Below are 27,537 nucleotides of genomic sequence, written 5' to 3' on the forward strand. Positions count from 1 at the left end.
TTCCCCCACAGAATCCTCCCCTGCAGGCCATTCCCCCACAGAATCCTCCCCTGCCCTTCCATTCCCCCCAAAGCCTCCCAAAACTCCTCCCTTTCCCTCCCCAAAGTCCTTCCTTTCCTCCCCAAAGTCCTCCCTTCCCTATCGCCCAACACCCTCCTGCTGCCCAATTCCATCGCCCAACACATCTTTCTCCCTCCTCTTCCCCATATCAACCATCCCTCCCGATCGATTCCCCTTCAGATCCTCCTACCCTGCCATACACTCCTTGTCCAACTCTCCCTCCCATCATTGCCCACAACCCAAATTCTTGGCCTCAGCAGCTTCTCTGCCAATCCCTTCCATGGCTTCTCTGCAATTGCATTGCCCATCTTCACCCTCTCCACCGTTGGCCCAGCACATCTTCGCTGGTGAAAAGTACGAGGATGCAGTCTATTCTTCCTTCAATAGGAGGAATGTGACAAAGCCTTTGAGCAGCAACCTCAAGAGCGTCTGGTTACGACCGCAGGATCTGAACAGGACTTTCAGAAAACACTTCCTGTCCAAAACCCAAAAGGATTGCCCTGATGGCCATCTCAAAATACTTATGGAGTGCAAATCGACGATCGGCCTCGGTGGGGCAGTGCTTGAAGACGTGCCTCACATAACGGACTGGCTTCCCGATTCTCCGGTGTGTAGCGATGCTCTCTGTTTTTGGACTAAATCTACTAAAAGAAAAGATCACACAGCTCAATAACTGTGATTCGATTCCTAGTCAGCCACTGATAGTTCTGCTCTTCGATCTTGCATCCCATGCAATCTCTATAAAGTTTTACATTTGCAAGTTGAGAAATTCGACCTTCACAGCCTGATATATAGACGTATTGAAAGACGTATATAGCTTCATTTATTGGCTACATAGGACGGCAAACTTGATCTTCTTGTTGCAGGTCACGCGTAGTTATTTGACGCTCAATCGCGTTGAAGCTTGCGTTTGACGTTTAACTTGGGTAATCTCATTATGAATCGAACGTGCATATGTATCGTCCTTACTTCTAGATCAAGCGTTGCACAGGTTAGTTAGTCCTTATTGCTTGATCAAGGATTTCTTGGCACCTCTATTCATGTTATGGCTCGAGCTCCCAACTGAATCTTAGTTCGAGTAATAGTTAATTTTTAGCTCTATTACTGCAGCATGAGGTCTATCGTAATCATAATAGTAACAGGTGTTTTTGTGCAGGCATATCCAAGTCCTCTCAATTATAATTCAGCTTTCTCAACAATGAGGTGAAACTTTTTCCACTTGACCTTGTCATTGTTAAATGAGTCTTTGAAATGTTTTGCTGATTATGTGTAATACTTTGTGGCAGGCAGTACTTTGTTGACCCTGAAGATGTTGTTTCCAGAAATGTAAGTTTCAGCATATCAATTGTGTTCTTTGGGGGGGCTAGACCTTTCTGTCAAGCGGAAAAACTGTACACAAGCAGAAAACCTTACCTCAAATCTCAGCTGTGTAATCCAAAGCGACCTCAGGCCGAACACTGATAAGAGCAAATAATTATTTGATTGCACAAATCATCACGTAGGGAAGTATAAAAGGTCTGTGACGAACAATCAGGCTAGGGGTTTGTAGTGCTAGACCTCATCATGACAAACTGCTGGTAATTCAGTGTCTGTATATACACATGAATGCTTATGTCGGCGCCCATAATTTTGGGTGCCCATGATGTATATAGTATGGTAAAGTTTACGTTGGTACACGCTATTGCAGGGGAGACTACTTTTTGTTGTGTTATGTTGTTAACTGTGTAGGCTTCTGATTGATGTAACTTGACTGAGTGGGGGCAATGATATCATTATAACGTTTTGGAACTCCTTTTGTGATCCTTAGGTGGTCGTGAAACTGTCTAACCCTGGAGATGGGATCCACTTTCGACGCTCTGGCCCGCGGGAAAAAGTATGTTTAAAACTACGCCATCTTATCTTGTTTAACTACTTATATCGAAGGTCCTTGGTCTCTGGAATTCTATGGTAAGCCCCTTCTAAACAGGAATTGAAGTCAAATCCGATATCATGCACCTGCTGGTGATGTTAAAATGGTGTTTGCTTGCTTGTCACAGGTCTACTTTAAGCCAGAGGAAGTACGTGCATGCATTGTTACCTGTGGTGGATTGTGTCCTGGCCTGAACACAGTCATACGTGAGGTAGTTTGTGGTCTGTGGAATCAATATGGAGTTCGAGACATCATTGGTATGGAGGTAAATTGGCTTATTGGATTAACATGCTGCAATCAATTTGTTTCCCATTTCTCTTTCTTTTTCGCTGTTAATCAGGCTCTCATTAATGGATTACTTACCCTTTGGCAAGTCTTTGAACATCATGGTTGCCTGAATGTTAGGAAAAGATTGGTGCATTCCTCAGCCTGAAGTTTCATAAAAATGCAACTGCTGATTGCTTCTGTATTTGAGGAGGGCCCCGTAACTCAGGATCGTAAGCAAGGCTAGGATTTGAGCTCAGCAAAGTTCAAGCTCACAAAGCTATGTAATCATACACAGCATGGTAGTTTTTCTAGACCCCCATGAAAATTTTCCGGCCTTACATAGGCAAGACATTGCGATTGATGGAAAGTTTTGAAGTCAAAGCTGTGCGCGCTTATTGTTAACTTTACTTAGTTCCCTACAGCCTACATCACTCACATCCTCATTTTCCTTGAAGCGTAGAAAATCTTCCAAGGTTTTCCACCCACTATACCAAATACTATTTCATATTAAATTGCAACCTCTACAAACTCCATCCCACAATGTCGTAAACCTTTTTTACCTGTCCTGTGCATCTGCAGCCCATGGCATGGCTCCCTTGCTGGCAGCTCTGCAGCCGACAGCAGCAGCAAGATAGCAGAACAGAAACTTAGACCTGCTGCACAGTCAGCAGCAGCAGTACAGTATTCCGTACAGCAGCCATACAGACTGTACGGTAGCCTGCAGGCAGGAGCAGGTACAGGACACATGGCCAGTCAAGTTCAGTCTGCCATGTCAGAAGGTCAGCAGGAACAGTCTGCTATGACAGTAGGCTGGACCAGTTCGGCTTGTTCAGAGACTTAGACTGTCAGGTCCAGTCAGCCAGTTCCAGGGGGACTGGAGAGGTATAAAGTATCCCTCTCCTCATTCTATAGAATCTCCAGTGGTGGCTTCACCTCCACCTCCAGCGGCATTCCCCAGGCCATCAGCAACCCCATCAGACCCACAGAAGAACCTCCACCCCTAGCAGTAGATAATGCAGCACTTCCAGCATTGCGATCTCAGCCTGAGCAATAGCTCTCAGTATCCCGCAGCAGGAGTCACAGCATAGCCTCTCAGAATCCTGTCTCTCATGGGGACAGCTCAGCCATAGCCTCTACAGCATAGCCTCTGCCATGGGCAGTCTCGTAGCTTCAGTACAGCCCTTCAATGGCAACTCAGACATGCCCTGTTCAATGAGGAAGACAACAGTCGTACAGGGTGTAATTGGTGCTTGCCAGGCCCCAACATACAGTAGTTAGTAGAACCATGATGTCCACATCTGTTTCTCTTTCTCTACGGGTTAGCTCCAGCTGGGGGTGTAGTTAGATATCATGGCCAAAATTGAGCTCCTAAAAGATGCTGAATGTCACGAACCCCCTGCCTCGACTCCAGTGAATAGAATCTCTTATCCTGCAATTGTTGGGCGCATCCCTACTCCATGAGTGAAGACATATCAGAGGCAAAATCAACTCAGTACCGGATACCCAGAGCAGATTGTTCAGTTACAGCAAAGCTCAAGTTATGGTAGCAATGGAATCACGTTTCCAAGATCTGGAACGGCCTGGGAAGCAAGCAGTGATAGATGAGGTAATACAAACATGCAAGACAACTCCCCCTACCCCTCAGTTGGTTTCTACAGTCAAGTATATGATTAATGCAGAAGTTCATTCCATAAAGACAGAGGTTATTGTAGGATACAAAGGTCAACAAGGAGATTAAGGAGCATGAAGCCAGGCGTGATAATGCACTTAAATCAGGATCAGGGGTCTGCGTTGGCTGGTACAACATGCAAGACTCGTTTTCTGAGACCTTTGCACAATTAAGTCCGCACACCAAGTATTACATGGCTAAGAGGTGACGAAGACAAAGCCGATGATGTACTCTCTCTTTAGCATTCTTTAGCATTGTTCAACTGTCTGCACATCTCTCTCTATACTAGTACACACTAAGAAAAGAAGTTGGATTTGAAATTTAGGACTGTGTGATACATAGGCATACATCTTTGCTTACCTTCCATTGTGGGGAGCGTTGGCTGTAGCAAGCAACCTCCACCTCTGTTTTCTAAGAGTCATGCCTTTGCCATCTTTTAGACATCTCTTCTGCAAGAAAGAAAGAAAGACGGATCATCAACTCTTGAGACTACAGAAAAACCAGATACAACTAAAGGTTGAGATTGAGGCCACTAAAGCAGGCATCCACACCCAAGGCTGATGTCTGAGATAAGAATATCTGTAGAGAATACACCGCGTTGTCTCTGGGAAGAGTACACATATGATTGTCCATATAAGAGCCCTTCGCCAGCCCAAATAAACTGAAAGGGACAAAAGTATGGATAGCAGAGGAGCTCACTCGAGCACAACTGAGTCAAAAGGCAAGTGAGTTGGCCAAGGTCCGAGCAAATAGGCAGTATATCAGGAGGGCGTGGCCCTCATCAAGGAATTTAAATCAAAAAAATATATCCTGAGTCTTAAACTGATGTGTGCTGTCTATTGACTTACTATTTTAGACTACAAATTAACTCGGAGACTCTTTATGCACTCCTTGGGAGCTTCCTGGTGCTCTCCCTGAACAGATGTATTAGCTGATTTTTTTGATGTCCCTCCCATAGACTTGTTGGTTTCCCATAGACATTAATATAATTTTTCTATTTCTTTCTTTCTTTCTTTCTTTCAGCATTCCCTTTTGCACTCAATATCTAGGACGGGCACAGTTATTAAGAGAGTGTTCCAGGACCCTTGTCCATAACATTTCCCACACTTCTCTATACTTGCAAGTATTAATTTCGTTCAGCTGCAAGGCTTATTGTGCAATTGCTTTTCATCGAATGGTCCTTTGACTTGACCTTCGGCTTACATTATCAAAATGACCTAACCAAGGATGCAAAACTTTAATTTTCTTTCTTCTAAGATCCGTCTTATTCAGTGAGAGAAACAACAACAAACCTTTCTTCTCTTCACAGATGTTGGTTGTAAGGATAAGCAAATGTGGGAAACAAAACCAAACTTTTCTTGTTTGCACAACTCTTTCCTATGGGGTCAAATCAACGTGGTCTAGACTTGGCAATATGTGGCACTCTTCTGGAAAATATCTACAAATAGTCTCAAGCTAGTGAATACCTGGGGCTTGTTGGAAAATTGGGAGATTTTTTCCAATGCTTTTGACCTCTGTCCACTGAATGATTGATCTGATTGCTTGTTAGATAGGCTATTCCATTCCCACTAAGATGCACTATCTGGCATCCTAGCATAACTTGCAGTTTATTGATATGGTTTAAACCATAAATATATAGCAAAAGACAAATGGTCAGTCTAAGAGGGTGAACAAATATGATACTCAAAATTCTTGGGATAAATGGCTTGGATTTGCAGAGTTTTGTTACAGGAGCATTGAGCATTTAGAGACCAGTGCAAATGGGTGGAGGAGTACTTGAGGCAAGTTTGCCATGATACTTAAAATTCTTGGGATAAATGGCTTGGATTTGCAGAGTTTTGTTACAGGAGCATTGAGCATTCAGAGACCAGTTGAAGGAATGCTTTCAATGATGGCTCATATGGCCGTGAAAAATCAGCAAGCTTGGGACTATTTGGAAAAGATGTAGCCGCTTTTGGAATTGGCCAAAAAGAACATGCAAAATGCCCACACTTATTGAAAGTCAGTGTACATCGTAAGTCTTTTGTGAGCTTCTACCTTTGGATGAGGAGCGCCCACATCCATGATCCTCCATATCTCGAAGATGATCATGGGCTTCAGAAATGTGATCCTTTGAAACAGGGTTTACATAGAGCACCTCATCAAATGGAAATGCCTACTAGAAGAGGATGAATCATGGTAGCCTGAGCATTTGTGGAGGAACACCCTCACCTCTTGGCATATTCATGAGCAGCATCTGCTGCCTTGAAAGATGCCTCGTGAAGACCCCTGCATGCTCACCATCAGAGTGTGTATAGTGTCTGTCCAAATACTAGCATAAGTGTGAGATGGGTGGACCCTCATGAGCCAGGACACTTGCCCTTGTGAAGGGTAAAAGTGTAGTCCTAAATTCTAGATTGATAAAAGGTGCATTAAGTAAGACTCTCATATCTGGTTTCACCAATTCTGGAATCGCCTACTCAACTCTGGCAGGCGTGCCAGCATTTGCAAGAGGAAGGGAGGCACAGACAGTGACCATTATGATTTAACATCTGATCCCTTCTAATTAATTTGAGCTCTTCGCTTTTCCCTTTCAGCTTCAACATCTCTCTTTCTTCTCTCTCTATTGTCTTCCTCCATCGCCCTCTCTATTCTCTCCACCTTCCCTTCCATTGCTGTATTTCCCTTCTTGCCCCTTATAACTCCACTCTTTCTAGATAGGTAGTGGCATTGACACGAGGTGTCAACTTAGTAAGCGCACCAAAAATGAGATGTGGCAAAGGACTATATGTAAGCCTCGTCTTGTTATTAGCTTATTTTCCTCCTCCATTGCAAAACCAGCTTCGTCTGTATGGCTCCCTCAAGATTGAACTCACTTGGCACTTGCTTGCGAGTGTGGGTAAGGATGACAATGCATCCTACTACTAGCCTGTCTTGGAGGCCAAGGACTGAGAACAATGTCGTTCAGCAACCCACAAGCAAGTATGCACATCAATTGATTGATCACTTTTATCATTGAAATACCACAACCACGTTCATCTACAGCAATAGCCCACTAGATCACAATGAACGGCCCAACTCAATACCATTGTCATTTGTTTGGAATGCTTGTACAGTGCTTTTGTAAATACAAGACTACAATGTGAGGCTTGATAGGGAAAGGAGACGAGCGTGAAAAAAAGGAATGACTAAGAGACATCGGACTAGGTTGGATGCATGATCAGAATTGAGAGCTTGAACAAAGGAATACAATGCAAAAATATAAACACTGGAAAATAAGGAGAGATTATGATGTGAAAACGAGAATATGGAAGTGTGAGATAGGAATCACCAACCTCAAGGCTCAAGGAAGGTTGCATGATGTTGAGAGTTGAGCTTGCAGAATAATCATACTAGCAGAGGTTGCATGGTTTGAAGCCTTAAACTTGCAGAATGATCAGCACGCAAGGCAAATTGGGAGCGAGCAACAATGTATGTTGTTGCCTAATTCTACATTTAAATAATAGGGGTGCATGTGTACAAGTGCATTAAGGAGAGCCTAAGCTTGCATATAATTTCACTTGGTCAACTGTGTAAAAGATGAGAATTTTTTCCTATCTGTTGGCTTTTGAATCTCAGCAAATGCAAACAACCTAATTTAATTCCAGCTCCTGCAACTTATATGTTCCTGCATGCTGTTCCTGAAAGTAAAGTGTGGTACTCATGTAGGGTGGATACAGGGGATTTTATGCACGGAATACAAGACCATTGAATCCAAAAAATGTTAATGATATCCACAAACGTGGAGGTAGTGTGCTTGGCACATCACGTGGGGGTCATCAAACTTCCAAGATTGTTAACAGCATTGAGGATCGTGGCATTAATCAGGTAATGTGGGCCTGTTTCATCCCCTGGTCTTTGGTGAAAAGGAAGAATATCAAAGTAGAATGCTCTCTTTTCAAGTGTAGCAATTTCCACATATTGTAGTATGTCCTGTGGGAGTTCCCTATTTTGTTATGCGATGGTTCTATTTCTGCTACAGGTTTACATTGTGGGGGGCGAAGGCACTCAGAAAGGAGCTGCCCTTATTTATGAGGTAAGTCCCTGTAATATACAGATCTCTTTTTTTTTTTCACCAATGTTATGAAATATCATCCTTGAAAGGTTGGGCCATTAAACATTTGTATGTGTAGATAGGCATTTTAATGGCTTGTTGCATTTTTTGCTAACCAAGAATTGTTCATGAATGAGTGAGCTAGGGTTAGGGAACATCTTTACGTCCAGGCAAGTAGTTGAACAAGTTGTGAACCCTATCAGAGTTGATACACAACAGGTAGCCGGGTATTAATGTTTAGTTCAGCTATTTGTAGCCTAAGCGCAGTATACTGTTGTGCCTTGAGTGGTACAGGAAAGTATGAAAGGGTTAATGTGAGACATGAATTAGTACTTGGAGGGGTGCTCGTGTCCATTGCATGACACATGCTCTGAGAGCAATTCGACAGATTTAGAAGATCATAGAGTCCCAAGTGAATCTATAATTGAATATCAATTCAAAAGCAGGGCATGCTGTTTTACCTGATTTTTGCAGAATGTAGTCATGTGGAATGTAGTTTTTCCCATAGTTTTACTGAGTTGTGTAGAGTTTAGTTATGTAGAAAGTAGTTAATTCCATGATTTTACTGGGTTTTTTAATCGTATATCAGAAGTTGCACTCAGTTTGCATGGCTGATGCATACAGGTGGAAAGCCTATGGGCGCATACCAACATATTTAGTATGTCTGCTTAATTGTCCCTAATCAGGATAGAGTGTAGTTGGATATCTGACTTGTATTGTTTCCAAATAATTTATTTCCTTGCTGAGTTTTGTGCCCAATGGGAAAAATTAGACAGCTAGCCTTTTTAGTACTTCGTATACTTGGTCTCGACTCTCATCATGAATGTGCTTTTAATATTCCACTTACCTCTTTGTTGTATGTTTCAATTCTCTTCCCATAGCATACATGTGTGTTCATTGATTGTCTGACTCACATCCTTGTAATGCTTTTGAAATGATAGTAAAAATAAAGTTTTTGACAGAGAGCAGTCCGCATCATGAATTTTATTCTTTTGACCTATTAATCCTTGCTCATGCTCCATGAATTAACAGGAAGTGAGAAGACGTGGTTTAAAAGTGGCCGTTGCAGGCATTCCAAAAACCATTGACAATGATATTGATGTAAGTACAATTCCTTAGCTGGAGTTTCTCAGCCCTTTATTTCAGATCTCATCGAGTACATCACATCAATAAGATTTTGAAGCTTTCTTACGGCCTTTACCTACATCAAATAGGATTTTTATGTCAATGTAACAAGGATTTTCACAGCAGCCTATTCGGATGGTTTGGGAGACTTTTGTTAATCATGAATCAATGCTTGGCTCATGGCAGGTGATTGACAGGTCATTTGGTTTCGATACAGCTGTTGAGGAGGCTCAAAGAGCAATAAATGCTGCACATGTAGAAGCTGAAAGTGTGCAAAATGGGATTGGTCTTGTCAAACTTATGGGTAGATACAGTGGTAAGCCAGACGTTATATATTTGTTGGGTCCATTTTGAGTTTAGAAGTCTTATTGATTAGAAATTTCAGCCTCACAACAACACCTGGACTAACGTTAGTGTATCATGTATTTCTCTCAAGTTGTCTGCCATTTTCATAAAGATCTGTTGTTGTTTGTCACCTCAGGGTACATTGCTATGTATGCAACTCTTGCAAGTCGTGATGTGGTAAGGAGACTTCTTTTTTCCAGCATTTAATGTGTGTGCATAACATTTTTATTTTTCTGATGGTTTGTTCTATTTTTGGAGGTCATTTATGCCTTTTTAGTTTTGATTTTCCCCCACTCTCTTATTTATTATCTATTATAATTTTCGGATTAAAATAATTAATTAATTAAAAAACAATGATAATAATTGTTCCTTGTGTTGTGTGTTGGTGTTTCATTTGCTTTCTTATATGTGCATGGGTTTATCTTTGTTTCTTGTGTTAGCATTAGTGTTTCCTTTGTTTATGATATTTAACCTAATTTGATTCTCTCTCTCTCTCTCTCTCTCTCTCTCTCTCTCACAAACACACACAGACACACACTTTTTTTATTATTAGTAATATCCAGTGCAGTATATTTACATGATGGGAGGTCCCCGAAATGGAGAGTATCCCAAAGATCAGAAACATAAAAAGAAAAGCTCTATGCAAGAAGCATCCATATCACCCTCATGGCAGGCATCATATAAGGATTGCCGCAATGAGGCTCGGAAAGATTCATATGACTTGTGAATCTGCCGACCCAAGTATGCCAAATTATGCTCACTCCAGATTGTCCAAAGAGCCCAATATCTCACCCAAGAGAGAAATAGTGAGTATTGAGACAAAGACCTCATAAATCTGCCAAAGAGCCAGAAATGTTTCTCAAATCTGTGACTCGGGAAACGGAGCCGAAGATGATCTGAAATTCTCCCGAGGAGGTTCCTAGAACACGGGCAATGCCAAAGCAAATGAGGAACAGTCTCTAAAGGAGCCTGACATCTTAAACATGTGGATGGTGCAATGCGACGTTTGGCAAGTGTGACTCCCACTGACAATGTGCCTGTCATACATCTCCAAAGAAAAAGTCTTTGTTTCAATGGCATTTTACACTTCCATAATATCCGGAGATTCTTCCGCCACCATGAGAGGGGCTTCCTTATATGCCACAGAGAATTAGCATATTGTTAAATCCATGGAGCAGGCTGAAGAAGCCTGTAGGCTTTGATGGAGGTCAAGGCAGGAAGAGGAACAGGACGAGTGCATGTAGCAGAGGGCTGCAATTGCCAATCCATAAGCTTGTCTGTGTCAGCCACATGAGGAATAGGTAGAAAAGGATGTAACAAATCAGCAATTTTCTTCCATATAGACCTATGGTGCATTCCCAATGCATAGGAAGCAGTGGCTCGAGAAAAAGATAAGACATAGCCTTGATCATCTACCACATCATGTATGTATCTAATTCCCAATTTCATGAGATTGTATGCCCGAACAGGTTCCTGTAAAGCGAGTGGAATGTCAAAGATGGCACTCCAATGAATACTTTCTTTCCTCATTGAGTTTGTCCCCGAGCAATTATCAGGAGCCCATTTGACCTTAGAAAGTACTTGTTTCCAGTCAAGTATCAGAGTAGTAGAGAAAGGACAGCCAGGTATCTTCCCTATAAATCTCCCAATGACAACCTCCCAATGATCAGTAGTCCAATGACCATAAGCACAAGTCCTCATGTTGACACACATGGATGCTATCATACAAGTCCATGGCTATTGTTGGTGGAAAAAAGTATGGAGCATAGTCGCCTTCCTTGCAAGTATATGATATCTTATATTGAGGACATTAAGTCCACCATGCATCCTAGGAGAGCACACCATTTCCATCTTCATCAGTCTCAATGCTTTCACAGCAGTTTTTGTCCTCCATAACAGCTCCATAGCTTGAGACATAAAGGCTGAAATATCCCTGGAGGACCAATGCAGCCTTTATAGGACATTACAATGGACTGTACTATTCTGAGCCTGACATGAAGAGGCCAAGTAGAAATTTTCCAGTATTCCAGTTTATGAAGTCTTTGGAAGATCCATTTTAGCTGCTGCTTCGTGGTGATATGCCATCCTATAGGATATCCCAAATGCCTGACTACATCTTTGGAATGCACCACCTGACCTGGCCAAAGAATAGAATGTCAGTCACATTGTTTCAGGGGAAGTAATTTAGATTTGTCAAAATTGACATGCAATCCCGCTGCCGAACCATACAATGAAAGAGTGGTCATAAGCATGTGAACTTCCCGGGGAGAATTCTGTGGCATAAAGAAGGAATCATCAGCATATGCTTGTGCCAAAAAAGATGCAGCCCGAGGGATTTTAAGACGAGTCATCTGTCCTATGTTTGTAAGATGATCAAGATACATTAAAAGGGGGTGGGTCGCAATGGCATAGAATAGAGCACTAAGAGGGCAGCCCTGTCTAACTGATCTACCCAATGTCCATGACTGAGATAGATGACCCCCAAGAATGCACTGAGAAGTAGAGCCAGAATAAAGCCAGTAAACTCCATTTGCTATCTTGGGACCAAAGCCCAACTTTGTCATGATTTGAGAGAGAAAATCCCATTGAACAGTGTCAAATGCCTTAGCAATATCTACCTGCAATATGAGCACATCTTGATGCGAATACTTAGCATATTCAATTGCAGTCAAGGCATTGGATATATTATCATGGATTTGTCTTCGCGGCACAAACCCATACTGATGAGGATGAAGTTCCGCATCCAGTATCCTGTGAAGCCTATGCACAATCATTTTGGCAATGAGTTTGTAAACTACAGGCATCAAAGTAATAGGCCTCCAATCTGACATATGGTCACACAGATGTTTTTTGGGCACAAGTTTGACTATGCCATGCTTCCAAGAGTGCAGCAACTGATTTTCTTGCCAGGCAACATTGATCATTTGCAAGAGGACTTCTTTCAAATCATCCCAAAAAGAAATATAAAATTCCACCGTAAGGCCATCCCAGCCAGGGGACTTGTATTTGCTGAGGTGGAACAATGCATTATCAAGTTCTGTGTCAGTAAAAGGTCTCTCCAAGATAAGAGCATCATCCATTTCCACTATTCCAGAAACATATTGGAGGAATTCAGTCCTAGCATCAGTCATTTGATTTGATGGGGAACCAGGAGCGGAGAACAATTTCTGGAAGTAATTTTGGCATTTATCTTGGAGATCAGAGAAAGAGTGTGTCCAAGAGCCATCGAGCTTCCTTACCCTTAGAAATGAGTTTTTCTTTCGAGTAGCATGCAAGCCCTGGAAAAAGGCTTTTGATGAGCAGCCCTTATCCATGAGGGGCTTCATTCTTGCCGTGATCTGCCATTTGTGCAATTTCCTCTGATCATTAACAGTCAATTTAATTTGAGCATGTGATAGGGTATCGTTTTCTGAATCAGAGAGAGGCCTTAACTGAGAAAATTCAGTCAATTGTTGTGCTGTCCTTTTTGCCCATTTAACCTCATTCCTCCATTCAGTCATATGCCATATGCCATACTCCCTAATGACATTCTGCATACGAGAGACAAAACTGTCCCAAGCATAATTCATGTCCTCCTGGGCATGCAAAGGCAAGGGATGAATTGCAAGTCTGATCATTTGCTGGAAATAGTGATGTCGGAAATAAGCCTGATTAACATGCAATAATCTACTAGAAAGGGGTGGCAAATCATCCAGAGGCATGCCAAGCTGCACACACACACACACACACACATTTTTTTTAATTTTTAGTGAAAGCTTTGATTGATTATATTACAAGAATAGTCACCTCAAAAAAGAGGCGCTAGAAAATACATCAACTGAAGATCTCAGTATAAGCCAAATATACATCCTGATCTATATGGCGACTCTGCAAGCAATCAAAGAAAGATTGCTGCAGAGAACGCTTAAAGAAAGCAAACAACGAAAAATTGAAGACTTTACAATTGCGGTCTGTCCATGAAGTCCAAAGTGTCTAATAGCGAGCCCAAACGAAGAAAATATGAAACTCCGGTCACTGTGGATGAACACACACACACACACACGTGTCTCTTTCTTTCTGCTTTGTTTCTTCCTTTTGCTCATGAAGTTTTTGTTGTTTAGGTTGGGATTTCAATGCTTAGGAAGCATTGGTTTTACCCAAGAGATTCTAGAATCTTTCAAGACCCAGATGGCATCTTATGCTTGGGTGTTGATGAGAACATAAGCATCGATTTACTTACTAAGTTATTTTAATTTTACTTTTTCTCATTTACTAATAGTTTCAGTTAAAGTCACTTACAAACTGCCTTCTTTCCTTTGATCTTTTGCTAGTTTTATACAAAAGTCAATTTGTATGATTGGATAGAATTGTATGCAGTAGTGTATGCTCTAAAGGTTTGGAGACACTACTTGTATGGTTCCAAGTTTCTTGTATTGATAGATCATCAGTCAATCAAGTATGTGTGTGATGGGTTGGAATTGAGGGGAAGAAAGGCTAGATGAGCAGAGCTAATGTAAGATTTTGATTTTGAAATATGTTATCGAAAGGGTTCCTTTAATGGTGTGGCAGATGCCTTAAGTCGAGTCAATTTGGAGACACTACTTGTATGGTTTCAAGTTTCTTGTATTGATAGATTATCAGTCAATCAAGTATGTGTGTGACGGGTTGGAATTGAGGGGAAGAAAGGCTAGATGAGCAGAGCTAATGCAAAATTTTGATTTTGAAATATGGTATCAAAAGGGTTCCTTTAATGGTGTGGCGGGTGCCTTAAGTCGAGTCAAGTTTGTAAATGCTATGTCGTTTGCGAAAATATTCTCAGACCTATTTCAATCCTTGAGAGGGCTTTGCGCAACCGATAGTCATTTCAATTCTTATTGGCAAAAGGTCCAGGATGGGAGCTCCATGGTTGACCAGGACTCAGGGATTGTGCCACCTATGGTACAAGCGGCAGGAGGTCAGTGGATGATTAGGAACGGCTTGCTGTTCCAGAATGGAAAGATATGTGTGCCAGATGTTTCAGATCTTCGATCCAAGATTCTCTGGGACTGTCATGATGCCCCTAGTGTAGGACATCCAGGTATACATCGGACTCCGTCTCTTGTGAAACATGCCTTTTATTGGCCTTAGATGCGTGCATTCATTGAAAGCTATGTGGTAGGTTTTTGGGTTTGTCAGGTTACTAAGGCAGAACGCCTTAGAAGCACATGTTTATTACAACCATTGCAAATCCCTGGTAATAAATGAGAAAGTATTTCCATGGACTTTATTACCGGTTTGCCTAGAACGCGCAAGGGTCATGACTCCATTTGGGTCATAGTTGATCGTCTGACAAAGATGGCTAGATTCTTACCTACTCGATTGACTATATCAGCTATTCAGTTGACTCACGAGTTTGCGAACCAATTGTTTAAGCTATATGGTTTGCCTTCAGACATAGTTAGCGACCGGGACTCAAAGTTTACAAGTAACTTTTTGACACTTGTTTTTGAGAAGTTAGAAAATACTCTTAGTATGAGTTCCTCAGATCATGCACAATCCAATGGCAACATAGAGAAGGTTAACCAATTGGTTGAAGATATGCTTCGATCATATGTTTCTACGAGACAGTCTTCGTGGAAAGATTATCTCCCCATGATAGAATTTGCTTATAAAAGTGCAAAGCATTCAAGTATAGGTTATAGTCCTTTTATGGTTATGTATGGTTTTCAACCTAAGTTACCAGTTATGGTTGGGTTCAAGGGAATAAATAATGATGTTGCAAGTGTTAGAGACTCACTGTGCCCACCTGTGAGCCCCCGTTTTGTGGGGACAAGGGGCAGTGAGAGGAAGGAGGGATGGGAAAGAGAGACCCAGGCAAACATCATTGGCAACCAGCACACGGGCTGGTTGCTGTCTGTAAACAGCAGAGAATTGGGGGGGGCCCTTTGCCTCCCTAGAAGCATAAACAGTCCATGGACTGGCTACACAGGGCACCCTTTTATAGGGGCCTGTGGCAGGGCCAGTCGGCCCAACCAGGGCCACCGACCAGGGCGACCCTGGTCGGATTTCCAGACTGTTCTGGTCGGCCACCAGTCAGGGGACCGACCCTGCTGGTTGGCCAGATCAGAAGGCCTGGGCAGTGCCTATAAAAGGCCCACACTTCTCTCCATTCCAGCATCCAGTGCAGGACAGAAAGCCTCAGTCATAGGCTGTGCTGTGCACTCAGATCTGGTCTCTTCTGACAGAGAGAGTTCCTTAAGTTATCCTCAGCACTTGGCTGAGTTTTGTATTGCTCCCCTGGAGCTAGTTTTCTGCCCACCATCCGGTGGATGAATACATTCTCTCTCTGTCTAAGTTTTCTCTGAGTGAGTGTTTATTGCATCTGTGATCAGTTACCTAAGTTGAGTGTTAGAAGAGCGGGAGAGATCTTGGCTGGAGGTTTGAGTGATTCATTCCCTCTGTTTTCTAACATGGTATCAGAGCTATAGGCTCTCGACTCTTCCTCATCAAAACACTCTCTGAAGGAAGGAGTTCCTTGGCAGTAAGGCAACTCTGTTTTCAGCTCAAGCTAGTACAGAAGGTCAGTTCATTTATTTCTGTTTCAGTTATTCAGTTTTGCTATTGACCGAGATGGATCAGCGTTCAGAAGCCTCTACATCCATTGCTCGTCCTTCCTCCTTCTCCAGTCATCTTCCTTCTTCATTTATCCCTAATTTCGGTGAAGCTGGAAAGCTCGATGGAACGAACTTTCCAATCTGGAAAGTCAAGATCCGAAGCCATCTGTTGGCACGGAGGTTGTGGAAGATTGTGAATGGGACCGAAGAAAAGCCGGAGGACCTTGTGGACAAAAGAGGTGAAGTTCTAGCTGAAGCAGATGCGGATGAACTCTGTGCATGGGAGGAGAGGGATGCTCAAGCCTTAGCAATGCTTATAGGCACGACAGCAGATGCTGTGATTCCTCATATCCAGTTGGCAGAGACGTCTTCAGAGGCGTGGGCCATACTGAAGGAGCTATATGAAACCGATAATACAGCTGGTATCATTACACTTCAGCATCAGCTTTATAATCTTGATATGAATGAGGGTGATAGTGTGCATGATCATCTAACAAAGGTGAAAGTTGTGCGGGACCAACTCGCAGCGGTTGGTCAGAAGGTGGACACGAGTCAATTAGCATTGCTCACACTCCACAAGTTGCCACGGAGTTTCAAAAGTTTTGTGACTACGGTCACTGCGGGTCAACGGACTAAGCCAATCACCTTTGAGGAGCTTGGTCCACTCCTGCTTCAGGAGGAGGCTCGAGAGAAACTCTTTACGCAAACCGACGAAAAGGCATTGGTTGCCAAAGACAAGCCTGGAAAAGGCAAGCCAAAGGATTCCAAGAAATCAGAGGACGCTGAACGTGAGAAGAAAATGAAGTGCTTTTACTGTGAAAAGCTTGGCCACTCCGCTAAAGAACGCCGGAAGAAGAAGGTGGATCAAAAGCGGAAAAGAGAAGCCAAGAACAAAGAAGAGCCTAAGAGTGATTCTGCCAATGTGACGACTGGACAATTATTTTTACTCAGTGAACATTGTTCAGCATATGCAGTTAGTGAAGGAAAAGAGGGTTGGTATGTTGACAGCGGTGCTTCTAAGCACATGTCCAACAGAAGGACTTGGTTCAAAACCATGGAAAGTACACACCCGGATTTCAAAGTTTCTATCGGGGATAGCCGGACATGTCCTGTGAAGGGCATCGGTAGCATTCCTTTCATTACCATGGCGGGTGAGGAGAAGGATATCTCTGGAGTACTTTATGTACCCGACCTTTGCAAGAATTTACTGTCTGTCAGTCAGATGGACAAAAGTAACATGGCAGTTCTCTTTCAAGATGGCAAGGTCACCGTGACATCCAAAGGAAATGGGCAGATGGTGGCTCAAGGTGTTGAAGAGAATGGACTGTACCGTCTCAGTGCAATGTTGGTTCATGAAGATAACGGAAAGTCCAAACTTTGGCATGAGCGCTTCGGTCACGTGAGCTATGGAATCTTGGCTGAAATGTCAAAGTCGAAGATGGTGGATGGACTTCCACCAATTACAGGCAAGGATGATGTCTGTAGGGCTTGTCTAGAAGGCAAGCAGCACAGGGATAAGTTCCCACACGAGGCTTCGTTTCGGGCCAGCAAACCACTTGAGTTGGTTCACGCCGACATTTGTGGTCCAATGTCTACAGCATCGTGGGCAGGATCCAGGTACTCACTTCTCTTTGTGGATGATTTCAGTAGAATGACCTGGGTATATTGTTTGGCTAAAAAGTATCAGGCTTTTGAGAAATTCAAAGACTGGAAGGCTAGAGTTGAAAAGGAGACAGGGGAGGATGTCAAGACATTTCGCACAGACAGGGGGGAGAATTCACCTCAAGTGAGTTCAACACATTTTGTCGCAAGCATGGGATCAAGCGACAACTCACCACGGCACATACTTCTCAACAAAACGGGGTAGCCGAGAGAAAGCATAGAACCACCACAGAGACAGGGCTTGCTATGCTCCGAGGGAGGAATCTTTCTAAAGCCTATTGGAGTGAAGCTATCAATACAGCCGTACACATTCTCAACCGGACCAAGACGAAGGCCGTCAAGGACAAGACTCCATATGAGGCATTTTATGGTAAGAAGCCCTCTATCACTCATCTTCGCATTTTTGGTTCTAACGCATGGGTGCATGTGCACAAGGAAGACAAGACCAAGCTTGATTCCCGGAGCAGACAATGTATCTTGGTTGGGTATAGTGAAGAATCCAAGGCCTACCGCCTCTTCGACCCAGTAAAGAAGCAAATACTCATCAGTCGGGATGTTGTCTTCGCGGAAAAGGAACCTGAACCCCAGGAGGAGCCTCAGATTGAGGAGGAGGAGATTGTTTAACCCCCGAACCCACCCCGTCCCAGGTTGACCATCCAAGAGGTGACAAAATCAGAAGCTGATGTTCCACACGATACTCAGGAAGAGCAGGATGGAAGAAGTTCCCGTTCCTCCTCCCACAGAGAAGCAGAAAAGGTTGCCCCAATGGTACCTACGGACATTGGAAGAGTCTCGGGTCACCGCATTACCTGAGAGTAGCAGTTCCGGATTGCGTTGATCTCAACGTCTTCAAAAGGCCCCATCCGTGAATTTTGCTTTGGTGGCTCAGCTTGATGAGCCAAGGACCTTCAAGGAGGCGAAGGACAATCCAGAATGGCAGGCTGCCATGAAGGCAGAGATGGATGCTATCCTAAAGAACAATACATGGGACTTAGTGGCCAGGCCCCTGCGATGGAAAGTCATTGGCACTAAGTGGGTATACAAACTTAAATACAAATCCGACAGCAGCTTGGATAAGTATAAAGCAAGGTTAGTAGTGAAAGGTTTTGCTCAAACTGAAGGCATGGATTTTGATGAAACTTTTGCTCCCACAGCCCGCATGGTTACTATCCGGACAGTGATTGCCCTTGCTGCCCAATTCCAGTGGCCTATTTTTCAAATGGATGTGAAGTCCGCATTCCTTAATGGAACCCTGGAGGAGGAGGTATACGTGGAGCAGCCACCGGGCTTTCGAGATCCAGTGTCCCCATTAAAGGTCTGCAGGTTGAAGAAGGCGTTATACGGGCTGAAACAGGCCCTCAGAGCTTGGTACCAAAGGATTGATATATTCTTTCAGAAGATAGGGCTCAGTCGGAGTCCTTCCGAGGCAAACCTTTACTTGTTCATTGAGAAGGGATTGCGATTGGTACTCATCCTCTATGTTGATGATCTTATCTTGACAGGTGATCAGGTCAAGAAGATTTCACAGGTCAAGGAGCTACTCATGTCTGAGTTTGAGATGACTGACCTTGGGTTATTACATTACTTCCTTGGGATTGAAGTAAAGCAGGCCAAAGACAGGATCTTCATTTCTTCGGAGAAATATTGCAGAGAAATTCTGAAGAGATTTCAGGTGGAGGATTGCAGAACAGCATTAACTCCCATGGAGGTCGGGCTCAAGCTAAGTGTTCACGACACATCTCAGCCGGTTGATACTCCCTTGTATCGACGATTGGTAGGAAGTTTGCTTTACCTTACCAATACTCGCCCTGATATTTGTTATGCAGTTGGGCTATTATGCCAGTTCTCTGCTTCTCCCAGGAAGAGTCATTGGGATGCAGGTTTACGAGTGCTGAGGTATCTAAAGGGTACTTGCACCTATGGGATCACCTACACCAAAGGCATCAAACTAGGCGGGTTCTGTGACAGTGATTGGGCAGGTGATGCAGACACCAGAAGATCGACGACAGGATATTGTTTCTTACTTGCATCTGGTGCCATCTCTTGGCTAAGTAAGAAGCAACCCACAGTGGCCCTTTCATCTACAGAGGCAGAGTACAGAGCCGCATGTACAGCAGCTTGTGAGACACTGTGGTTGCGGTGGATTCTGGAGGACATGGACGTGTGTCAGGAGGATGCAACAGTGCTGATGTGCGACAATCAGAGTTGCATAGCTATTGCCAAGAATCCAGTGTACCATGCGCGGACCAAACATATCGAAGTTCATTACCATTATGTTCGAGAGCTCATCATCGACGACGTGATCGAGCTTATCTACTGCCCGACCGCCGACAACTTGTCCGACCTCTTCACGAAGGCACTCCCTCGAGAACAGATGGAGCACCTCATCAAACGCATGGGGATTGGCCCACAGTTGTGACATTAAGGGGGTGTGTTAGAGACTCACTGTGCCCACCTGTGAGCCCCCGTTTTGTGGGGACAAGGGGCAGTGAGAGGAAGGAGGGATGGGAAAGAGAGACCTAGGCAAACATCATTGGCAACCAGCACACGGGCTGGTTGCTGTCTGTAAACAGCAGAGAATTGGGGGGGGTCCTTTGCCTCCCTAGAAGCATAAACAGTCCATGGACTGGCTGCACAGGGCACCCTTTTATAGGGGCCTGTGGCAGGGCCAGTCGGTCCAACCAGGGCCACCGACCAGGGCCGACCCTGGTCGGATTTCCAGACTGTTCTGGTCGGCCACCAGTCAGGGGACCGACCCTGCTGGTCGGCCAGATCAGAAGGCTTGGGCAGTGCCTATAAAAGGCCCACACTTCTCTCCATTCCAGCATCCAGTGCAGGATAGAAAGCCTCAGTCATAGGCTGTGCTGTGCACTCAGATCTGGTCTCTTCTGACAGAGAGAGTTCCTTCAGTTATCCTCAGCACTTGGCTGAGTTTTGTATTGCTCCCTTGGAGCCAGTTTTCTGCCCACCATCCGGTGGATGAATATATTCTCTCTCTGTCTAAGTTTTCTCTGAGTGAGTGTTTATTGCATCTGTGATCAGTTATCTGAGTTGAGTGTTAGAAGAGCGGGAGAGATCTTGGCTGGAGGTTTGAGTGATACATTCCCTCTGTTTTCTAACAGCAAGGACATTCTTGCAAGACATGCAAGAAATGTTGCAGTTTGCCAAAGAGTCTATTAGAAGTGCCCAAGATTGGGATAGATTTTATGCTAATAGACATCGCTCACCCAGAGAGTACTTTGAAGGGAAGATGGTATGTTTACGTATTCCCAAATAATCCAAGAGCCTAAGTAGTGGTTTGGTTCTGAATTATCCCCGAGATACTGCGGTCCGTTCAAGATTATTAAAAGAATTGGATCAGTTGTATATAAACTAGAATTGTCATCCAGTTTTTCATGTCAGTAGACTGAAAGAGTTACTGGGTGCGGATGATCAACTTGTTTCTCCTCAAGAAATAATAGAAGTTACTGATTTGACTTTTATTCCACACGAACCTGAGAGTATTCTTGAATTTCGCGAAAGACAGATCAGGAATAGAACTATCACGGAATACAAGTTCAAGTGTGAGGATCGTGTTGAGGAAAACGCAACATGGGAGACATTACCTAACCTCCAGAGGACATTCCCGGGTTTTCTTGTGAACTTAAGAGTGGATTCTTAAAAGAGGGGAAGTATGTCATGTGCACGGATTAGTATCTAACGTGTACTGGAGTACACAAGACTAGCTCAGGTAGCCTAGGGAGGCTTAGAGCTAGGCAAGCTTGATTCTTGGATTGAGTGGCAAGGGTACGAACCAGATAGAGGTCTTTGCTATTTTTGGTGCATTGGGACTGAGTCTATAAAAGGAGCCAAGAGGTTCAGTCTTCATAGGGCCGATGGGAACAAGTCTAGTTCCCTAGCACTAGGTTTGATCCTGGATTGAGTCGCAGACCCGCGCTTGCATCTTAGCGTAGTCCAAGGCCTAGCAGCAAATCCAAGGCCTCTAGGCGCCACCTGGTGGTATGGGACACCAGGCTGGTCAGGATCTGGTTGGGAGTTCATGCCAGTAGCTCAACTCGTGGCTCGGAGGAGACATCTCCTGATTGGGGATCGTATCCCATAGGTGTCATGGTTGGGTGGTGAGCAGCCTGCTCAGTTTCCTCATGTTGGTGTGTTCTTGTGTTTGCTTGCAGGTTAGAGGTTTCAGGAGTGCTGGGGTCGTGTCACCAAGGCAGCAAGGAGGACGGATCAAAGGGGGAACTTGGGCGTCATCATTGGCTGTTTCTAGGGCAGCAAGGAGGTCAAGCAACCATGGTCAAGCACTACCCTATTTGTGGCTGTCCGGGAGGTCAGCTTGAAGGGAGCACATAGGCTGAGTGTTTTGGGAGTGCCACAGAGGTAGGAGAACAACTGTTTTGTTTATGTACAGGGGTGTACATCTAGATAGCATTCTTGCTGCTAGAGGGTGACACACTAACCCTTGCTTTTGGTATTGTGTCCGTTGTGGACGGAAATATAAGTCTTGTTGATCCTACATCTCTCCAATGCATTGTCCATTTACTTGCTCCAAATCTACAGGTATGCTTAGTACAAGAAGTTTCTAATTCCACATATAAGCACCACTATGTGAGGGCTCTATTAGTCTTCCGCTGTGTACACCCTCTGTTGTCCATATTTCTAACATATTATACAAATAACAATAAAAGGATCCTCAATAAATTAAGATGTCTTAGGAGTAACCATCTTTGCAACCCTCAACCTGTCAGTTCTATTCATACCATCCAATTAATCTATGTTGTCTACAATATTCATAGTAGTAGTATGCTCTATGTAGGTCAGACTTATCGTACTACTTTCATCCATTTTCAAGAGCATGTTATGGAAGCTAGGAAAGTTCATGCAAATTTTTTTTTATTGGAGATTTGAAACCCTTATATGCAGCAATGGAAAATTTTGGTTTTCAATCCTCTCGTTGTTTACCATTTGAGCATATAGAAGGAGAATTTGCTAATTCGAGATATTTTTTCCAGGCAGCTAGGCCTCTTGAACTTTTTTGGATGAGAACTTTACATACCTTACTTCCTAGAGGTTTTAATTTTAAAAGGAAGTCGGTTTATCACAGGAGTAGAAAGGCTAGTCAAAAGAATCCTATGGTTTTGGAGAACTCATCCAAAGCCAAGAAGATTTCTCCTTATCATCCTAATCCAAATCAAGTATGAAAGCCAAAAGTGATTCCTGTTACTTCTCACAATTCCCATTGATGTTATTGGAAAGGTTGCATCTAGTTACAACACAAATGCATCATGTTTCTTTTTATTTCCCTCTTAGAACATTGCGTCTGTTTCTAGACTGATGCATCATGTTTCTTGTGATTCTCCTTACTTCTCAAACCACAAGATTTTTGCCTGTATAGACCATAAGAGAAGGAGATAGTTCTTGGATCGACTTATGTTTTTAGGTACATTTTCTGTTAAGGTTTTTGAAAGATATAAGATTAAGGTTCTTTTTAAGCTTCTATACACTTACGAAAACTTCTCTTGTCAAGATCTTCATTTAAGAAATCAACATTGCATTGAGTTGAAAATTATCGCTAGAGAAGTTTCTAAAGTCTCAATGATGAATAGTTTCGCAGGAGCTTAGGCTAGGAAATCCCTAGACTAATTGGAAATACCCAATGGAAACCAACTAATGCAAAACAGTTGATAAAATGTACCTGTTTCCTTGGGAAAGAATGAGCCATGGGCTGGACTCACAACAATGGCATGTGATGCGCTGCACATGGACATAAAAGAAAACTCCTTGTTGAGTTTTAGCTTGAGCAAGAAACTTAGCTGTACGGCATGCAGATTCATTTATTAGTGTGTACAAATGTGGGACAGCCAGGCTTGTTATACCAAAACATACCAGATTAAGTTGGAAGGCTCAGCTCCCCATAGTATTTAATCATGATCTTAGGTTGGGAAGCAGTGTGAATGAGTCGCCAGATGCCATGCTGGGTGAGCCTAAAATTTCCACAAAGCTATCCCATTGAGAACTCTGTGAACTTTTTGAAGGTTATAGAAGCATAGGACGTCATTGCAATTAGATAGAGCATTAACTTTTATTTTAGGGTTTAGGTGACATGCCACCCTACTTGGAATATGAGCTTATAATTGGTTTGCAATTTCGTTTTAGTTGTATGTGGCTATTGGCAAGAATTGTTGCCTCTTTGCACTCCTCTTGGCATCCCAAATCCTTGAATTGGTGTCAAAGCATAATTCTCCTGCTTCACGCCGTCTTGTACTTACAATGTTCCTTTGCATAGGAGTTCCTTCAGGGGAGAGCTTTTGCGAGCTTCCACGTCCAAGTACACACATTTTAGCTCAGAAACCACTACCACTATTTACCTGATTTGACATGAAGAAAAATCAATGAAGTACATTGAATGGCCATTAGATTCTAGCATGAAGCTTCATCCTTTGACCGATACTTATAGAAGCAAATAAATCAAGGAATTAGGGTAGGGAGGTGGTAGGGTCATCTCTAGAATGTTCGATTACCATGTCCACCCTCTTGGGACTGTTGGACTTGAATTGTGCTCTCTTCCCACAACCAAGGGCTTTGAAGGATCAGTGAAGTAGTCGGCTATACGGATTCGCCATCTAATATCACTCTTGATTATGGAGAGATGTCTCCCTAAGGGTATTTACAGAGGCAATGGACCGCTTCCAAACAATAAACATGATGTGTCCTTGGAAAACCAAGTCATGAGCATTGATGTCTCTAGTTGGATGTGCCTAAGACAAGTCCCCGCCACCAAGGAGGCGGCGTGGTACCATCAATTCCTTTCTGCGTATCAATGCCACAATGTGTGTGACAAGTTCTGAGATGATGTTCGCCGATGGCCAATGGATGTTGTGAGGCCAGTATCTCTTGTCGGGATCACAGTATTCTAGGACCTACTTTCACTTTTGGACTTAATTGAGAAACCCTCAGATTGGGGCTTCCGTAATGACACTTGCATGCTTATTGAAAGATGCACTGCATTCCTTCTCATTAAGAAAATGAAGTGCAAATTTTCCAATAGAGCAAGTGGAGAGGACTACATGACTCAATCCTAATGCAAGGAAACACAAACGGCTGGTCTACAAGGTGGCACGGTATGTATATTGCTTTCAGCTCTCCCTAGGGGATTACAGAACACTGTATCCACGTATCAAGTTCACAAGATTGCAAGTACTAATTTTGTTAAAATTTTCAACTGTTATGAAAAGTTATTGCGTGTGAATTGTGATGTTTTATCAACACATCTTGCATATACTTAAACATGTATTAGGTTCAGTAAATCAAAAATATAATTCAACTCATTAACTTAATGTGTTCTATATTTACTGCAGGATTGTTGTTTGATACCAGAAGTGCCTTTTTACCTTGAAGGTAAAGGCGGACTAAATGAATTTGTTGAGAAGAGGCTTCAAGAAAGTGGGCATGTAGTTATTGTGATAGCAGAAGGTGCAGGGCAAGAACTCATGGCAGAGAGCATGGAAGCCTCAGAATCTCATGACGCTTCAGGAAATCGTTTGCTTCTTGATGTGGGCATGTGGCTTTCCCAGAAGTTGAAGGTGCATTTGAACTTTGTGATCATTCATTTCTTTGTTGTGTGGCTGGATTACTATTGGCAGAATGAATACAACCTCTTTTGCATGGTGTTAATTTTTGCAGGATCACTTCCTAAAGAACAAGAAGGAAGTTGTGAACCTGAAGTACATTGGTAAGTAATGTATCAGTGCTGGTAACTTGAGGGCTGTTCTTTTGCCTTTGAATTAGGGAGACACTCTGGTCTTTTTTGAGTTCTAAGGTATGCCAAGTGTGCAAAAAATAATTAATCGCTAAAGGTACTGAATTTATGGTGAAGAAATGTAATGCTCGAGAGCTCTCTTTGTGGTCTCTTCCTTGTAGAGGGGGAGGTTCCTGTTGCATGTATTTGAAATCCTATGGTTAGGGGAACCTTCTTGTGTACTCATGGAAGGTTCCTTTTGAATGTCTGTTTGGAGGCTGAACTTGTCTTACCTCGATACTATTTTTGGCAGATCCAACATACATGATTCGTGCCATTCCAAGTAATGCAGCTGACAATGTTTATTGCACTTTGCTTGCCCAAAATGCTACTCATGGAGCCATGGCAGGTTATACTGGATTCACAGTTGGCCCTGTCAATGGTCGGCATGCCTATATCCCTATATCGGTAATCAAAACTTTGGAAATCCTTAGCTGATTGATTTTTCCATAGTTTCATTTTTTGGAGGTTGGCAGTGTTAAATTTATAGCGTAGCTTATGTACATTTGAGATAGAACAGGAATTTCTTTTTTTCTCACACAGTAGAAAACACATTGCTTACATTACATTCACACAAGGTTTTTGAGTACAAGCCAAATGAGTTAACTACTTAAACATTTCTCACAATGTGTAAATGCTGGTAATCATTGTGCAAAAGGATTATGGATGCATCTTAGTGAAATTATGGCATCACAATGATGTAACTTTCATATCAAAATCACGGTATGTCAAGTAACGATAAATTTACCTGGCCACCCAAAGCAATAAAAGACGTCCTTGTTCTTATTGCCTTTGATTCCGTTCTATTTCTGGCCTCTAGTCCTTACTTCTGCTCCATTTTTGCTGCTGCTGTTGTTTTTTCCCCAAATGACATTCGTTTTGTAAGAAGTTCTGCTGGTCAGAAAGCTATTGAAATAAATCCTTCAAAATGTATAGTTGCCTCTGCTGATATCCACGGCCTTCAACTCCCTCTTGCTTTTCTTTGTTTGTTATTTCGGTTTTCATCTCCCTCCTTCCTCTTGTGTGTTTTGATTCTTTCATCAATGGGCTTTCCCCAATGGTTCTTTTGTCACAGCATGATTAGTGTAGAAGATCTTTTACGTAGCTTTGGCTTTTATGAGGTAAGCAGCTTATCATATCTTTACTTGGCATTGCAGAGAGTCACAGAAAAGCAGAAGCGTGTTAGTGTTACAGACCGAATGTGGGCAAGATTGCTCTCATCAACCAACCAGCCAGATTTTATGCATTGTGATGAATTGGTAGAGGAAAAGAGCAAGAAGGATGCAGATGCCTTGGTTCATGCTTTGGGTACACATCTTGCAGTCTCAACCTCAAATTCTAGAGGAAATGGTTTGGCTTGGAGGCATACAAAAGCTGCTACGTCCCATGGAACTGAGGACAAAGGAGTCTAGGGTGTGCAAGTTGAAAGCCTAATTCTGTTAAACATCTTAGGAATGGGTTTATTATGTGTTTTTAATGTTCTCGACGTGCAAAGCGGCATTGATGAACCTTGTTCTTTCAAGCTCAGGTTAATAAGCTATTGGATTTGTCACAAAAGCCATCAGCATTTTTGTAACCAACTTGAATCCGTATTCCTGTAGGTCCATGAGTTTGTTAGAACTTTTGCAATCAGCCACGACAATCCTTTCTTGGGATAGAAAAACGGAGGATCTCGTTATTTTCTCTGGAAGTGAGACTTCAGAGATGGTATTGCGGCTGCATATCACATCGTGCAAAGATGGCAATAAGAAAAAGTGTCAAAATAAAAACAACCTTTGGAGCCCTTTTTTTGTAAACATCAGGGTTGTAATACCGTTCTTGTATATTCTGGGAATAGTCTGCTTAAAATCGTTGACCTGCATTGGGGTCCAGAAATTAGAACCAGATTTTGAAGCCTTACCACCTTCATTGTGTGGGTATTTTCATGGGAAATAAGTCGATGATGTAACAATACAAATACATTGTGGGATGGCTATAACTTTCCATAAGTTTTGTTGTTAACATCATGTTAATTAGTCAAATAATGGGCATTGGTTTGTGAGCCTCCGTGGGGATATACAT

General features: G+C 42.9%; 1 protein-coding gene across 2 annotated transcripts; it reads left to right on the plus strand.

The window, feature by feature from the left end:
- Nucleotides 1-27,537, plus strand: LOC147895267 (ATP-dependent 6-phosphofructokinase 6-like). Of its 2 annotated transcripts, none has more exons than XM_087383614.1 (15): nucleotides 1-667; nucleotides 1,217-1,263; nucleotides 1,347-1,386; nucleotides 1,868-1,933; nucleotides 2,097-2,234; nucleotides 7,593-7,751; nucleotides 7,906-7,959; nucleotides 9,010-9,078; nucleotides 9,289-9,418; nucleotides 9,584-9,624; nucleotides 25,037-25,261; nucleotides 25,362-25,410; nucleotides 25,730-25,884; nucleotides 26,634-26,889; nucleotides 27,078-27,537. In XM_087383614.1, the coding sequence occupies exons 1-14, from the start codon at nucleotides 341-343 to the stop codon at nucleotides 26,886-26,888; spliced, it is 1,755 nt and encodes a 584-aa protein (XP_087239740.1). In that variant the 5' UTR covers nucleotides 1-340; the 3' UTR covers nucleotide 26,889; nucleotides 27,078-27,537. The 2 variants fall into 2 exon arrangements, with proteins under 2 accessions (XP_087239740.1, XP_087239741.1); XM_087383615.1 differs by having other exon boundaries at nucleotides 26,634-26,784.

Source organism: Dipteris shenzhenensis, chromosome 13 (genome assembly GCF_047967505.1).
Source record: "Dipteris shenzhenensis isolate YYH24624 ecotype China chromosome 13, Dip_SZ_1.0, whole genome shotgun sequence".
Taxonomy (NCBI): domain Eukaryota; kingdom Viridiplantae; phylum Streptophyta; class Polypodiopsida; order Gleicheniales; family Dipteridaceae; genus Dipteris; species Dipteris shenzhenensis.

Bases quoted from the DNA above. Each gene is read 5' to 3' on its own strand.
- LOC147895267 (XM_087383614.1), top strand. From the start codon at position 341: ATGGCTTCTCTGCAATTGCATTGCCCATCTTCACCCTCTCCACCGTTG. The intron at 9,079-9,288 runs GTAAGTACAATT...GGCTCATGGCAG, and splicing joins CCATTGACAATGATATTGAT to GTGATTGACAGGTCATTTGG. The intron at 9,625-25,036 runs GTAAGGAGACTT...TATTTACTGCAG, and splicing joins CTCTTGCAAGTCGTGATGTG to GATTGTTGTTTGATACCAGA.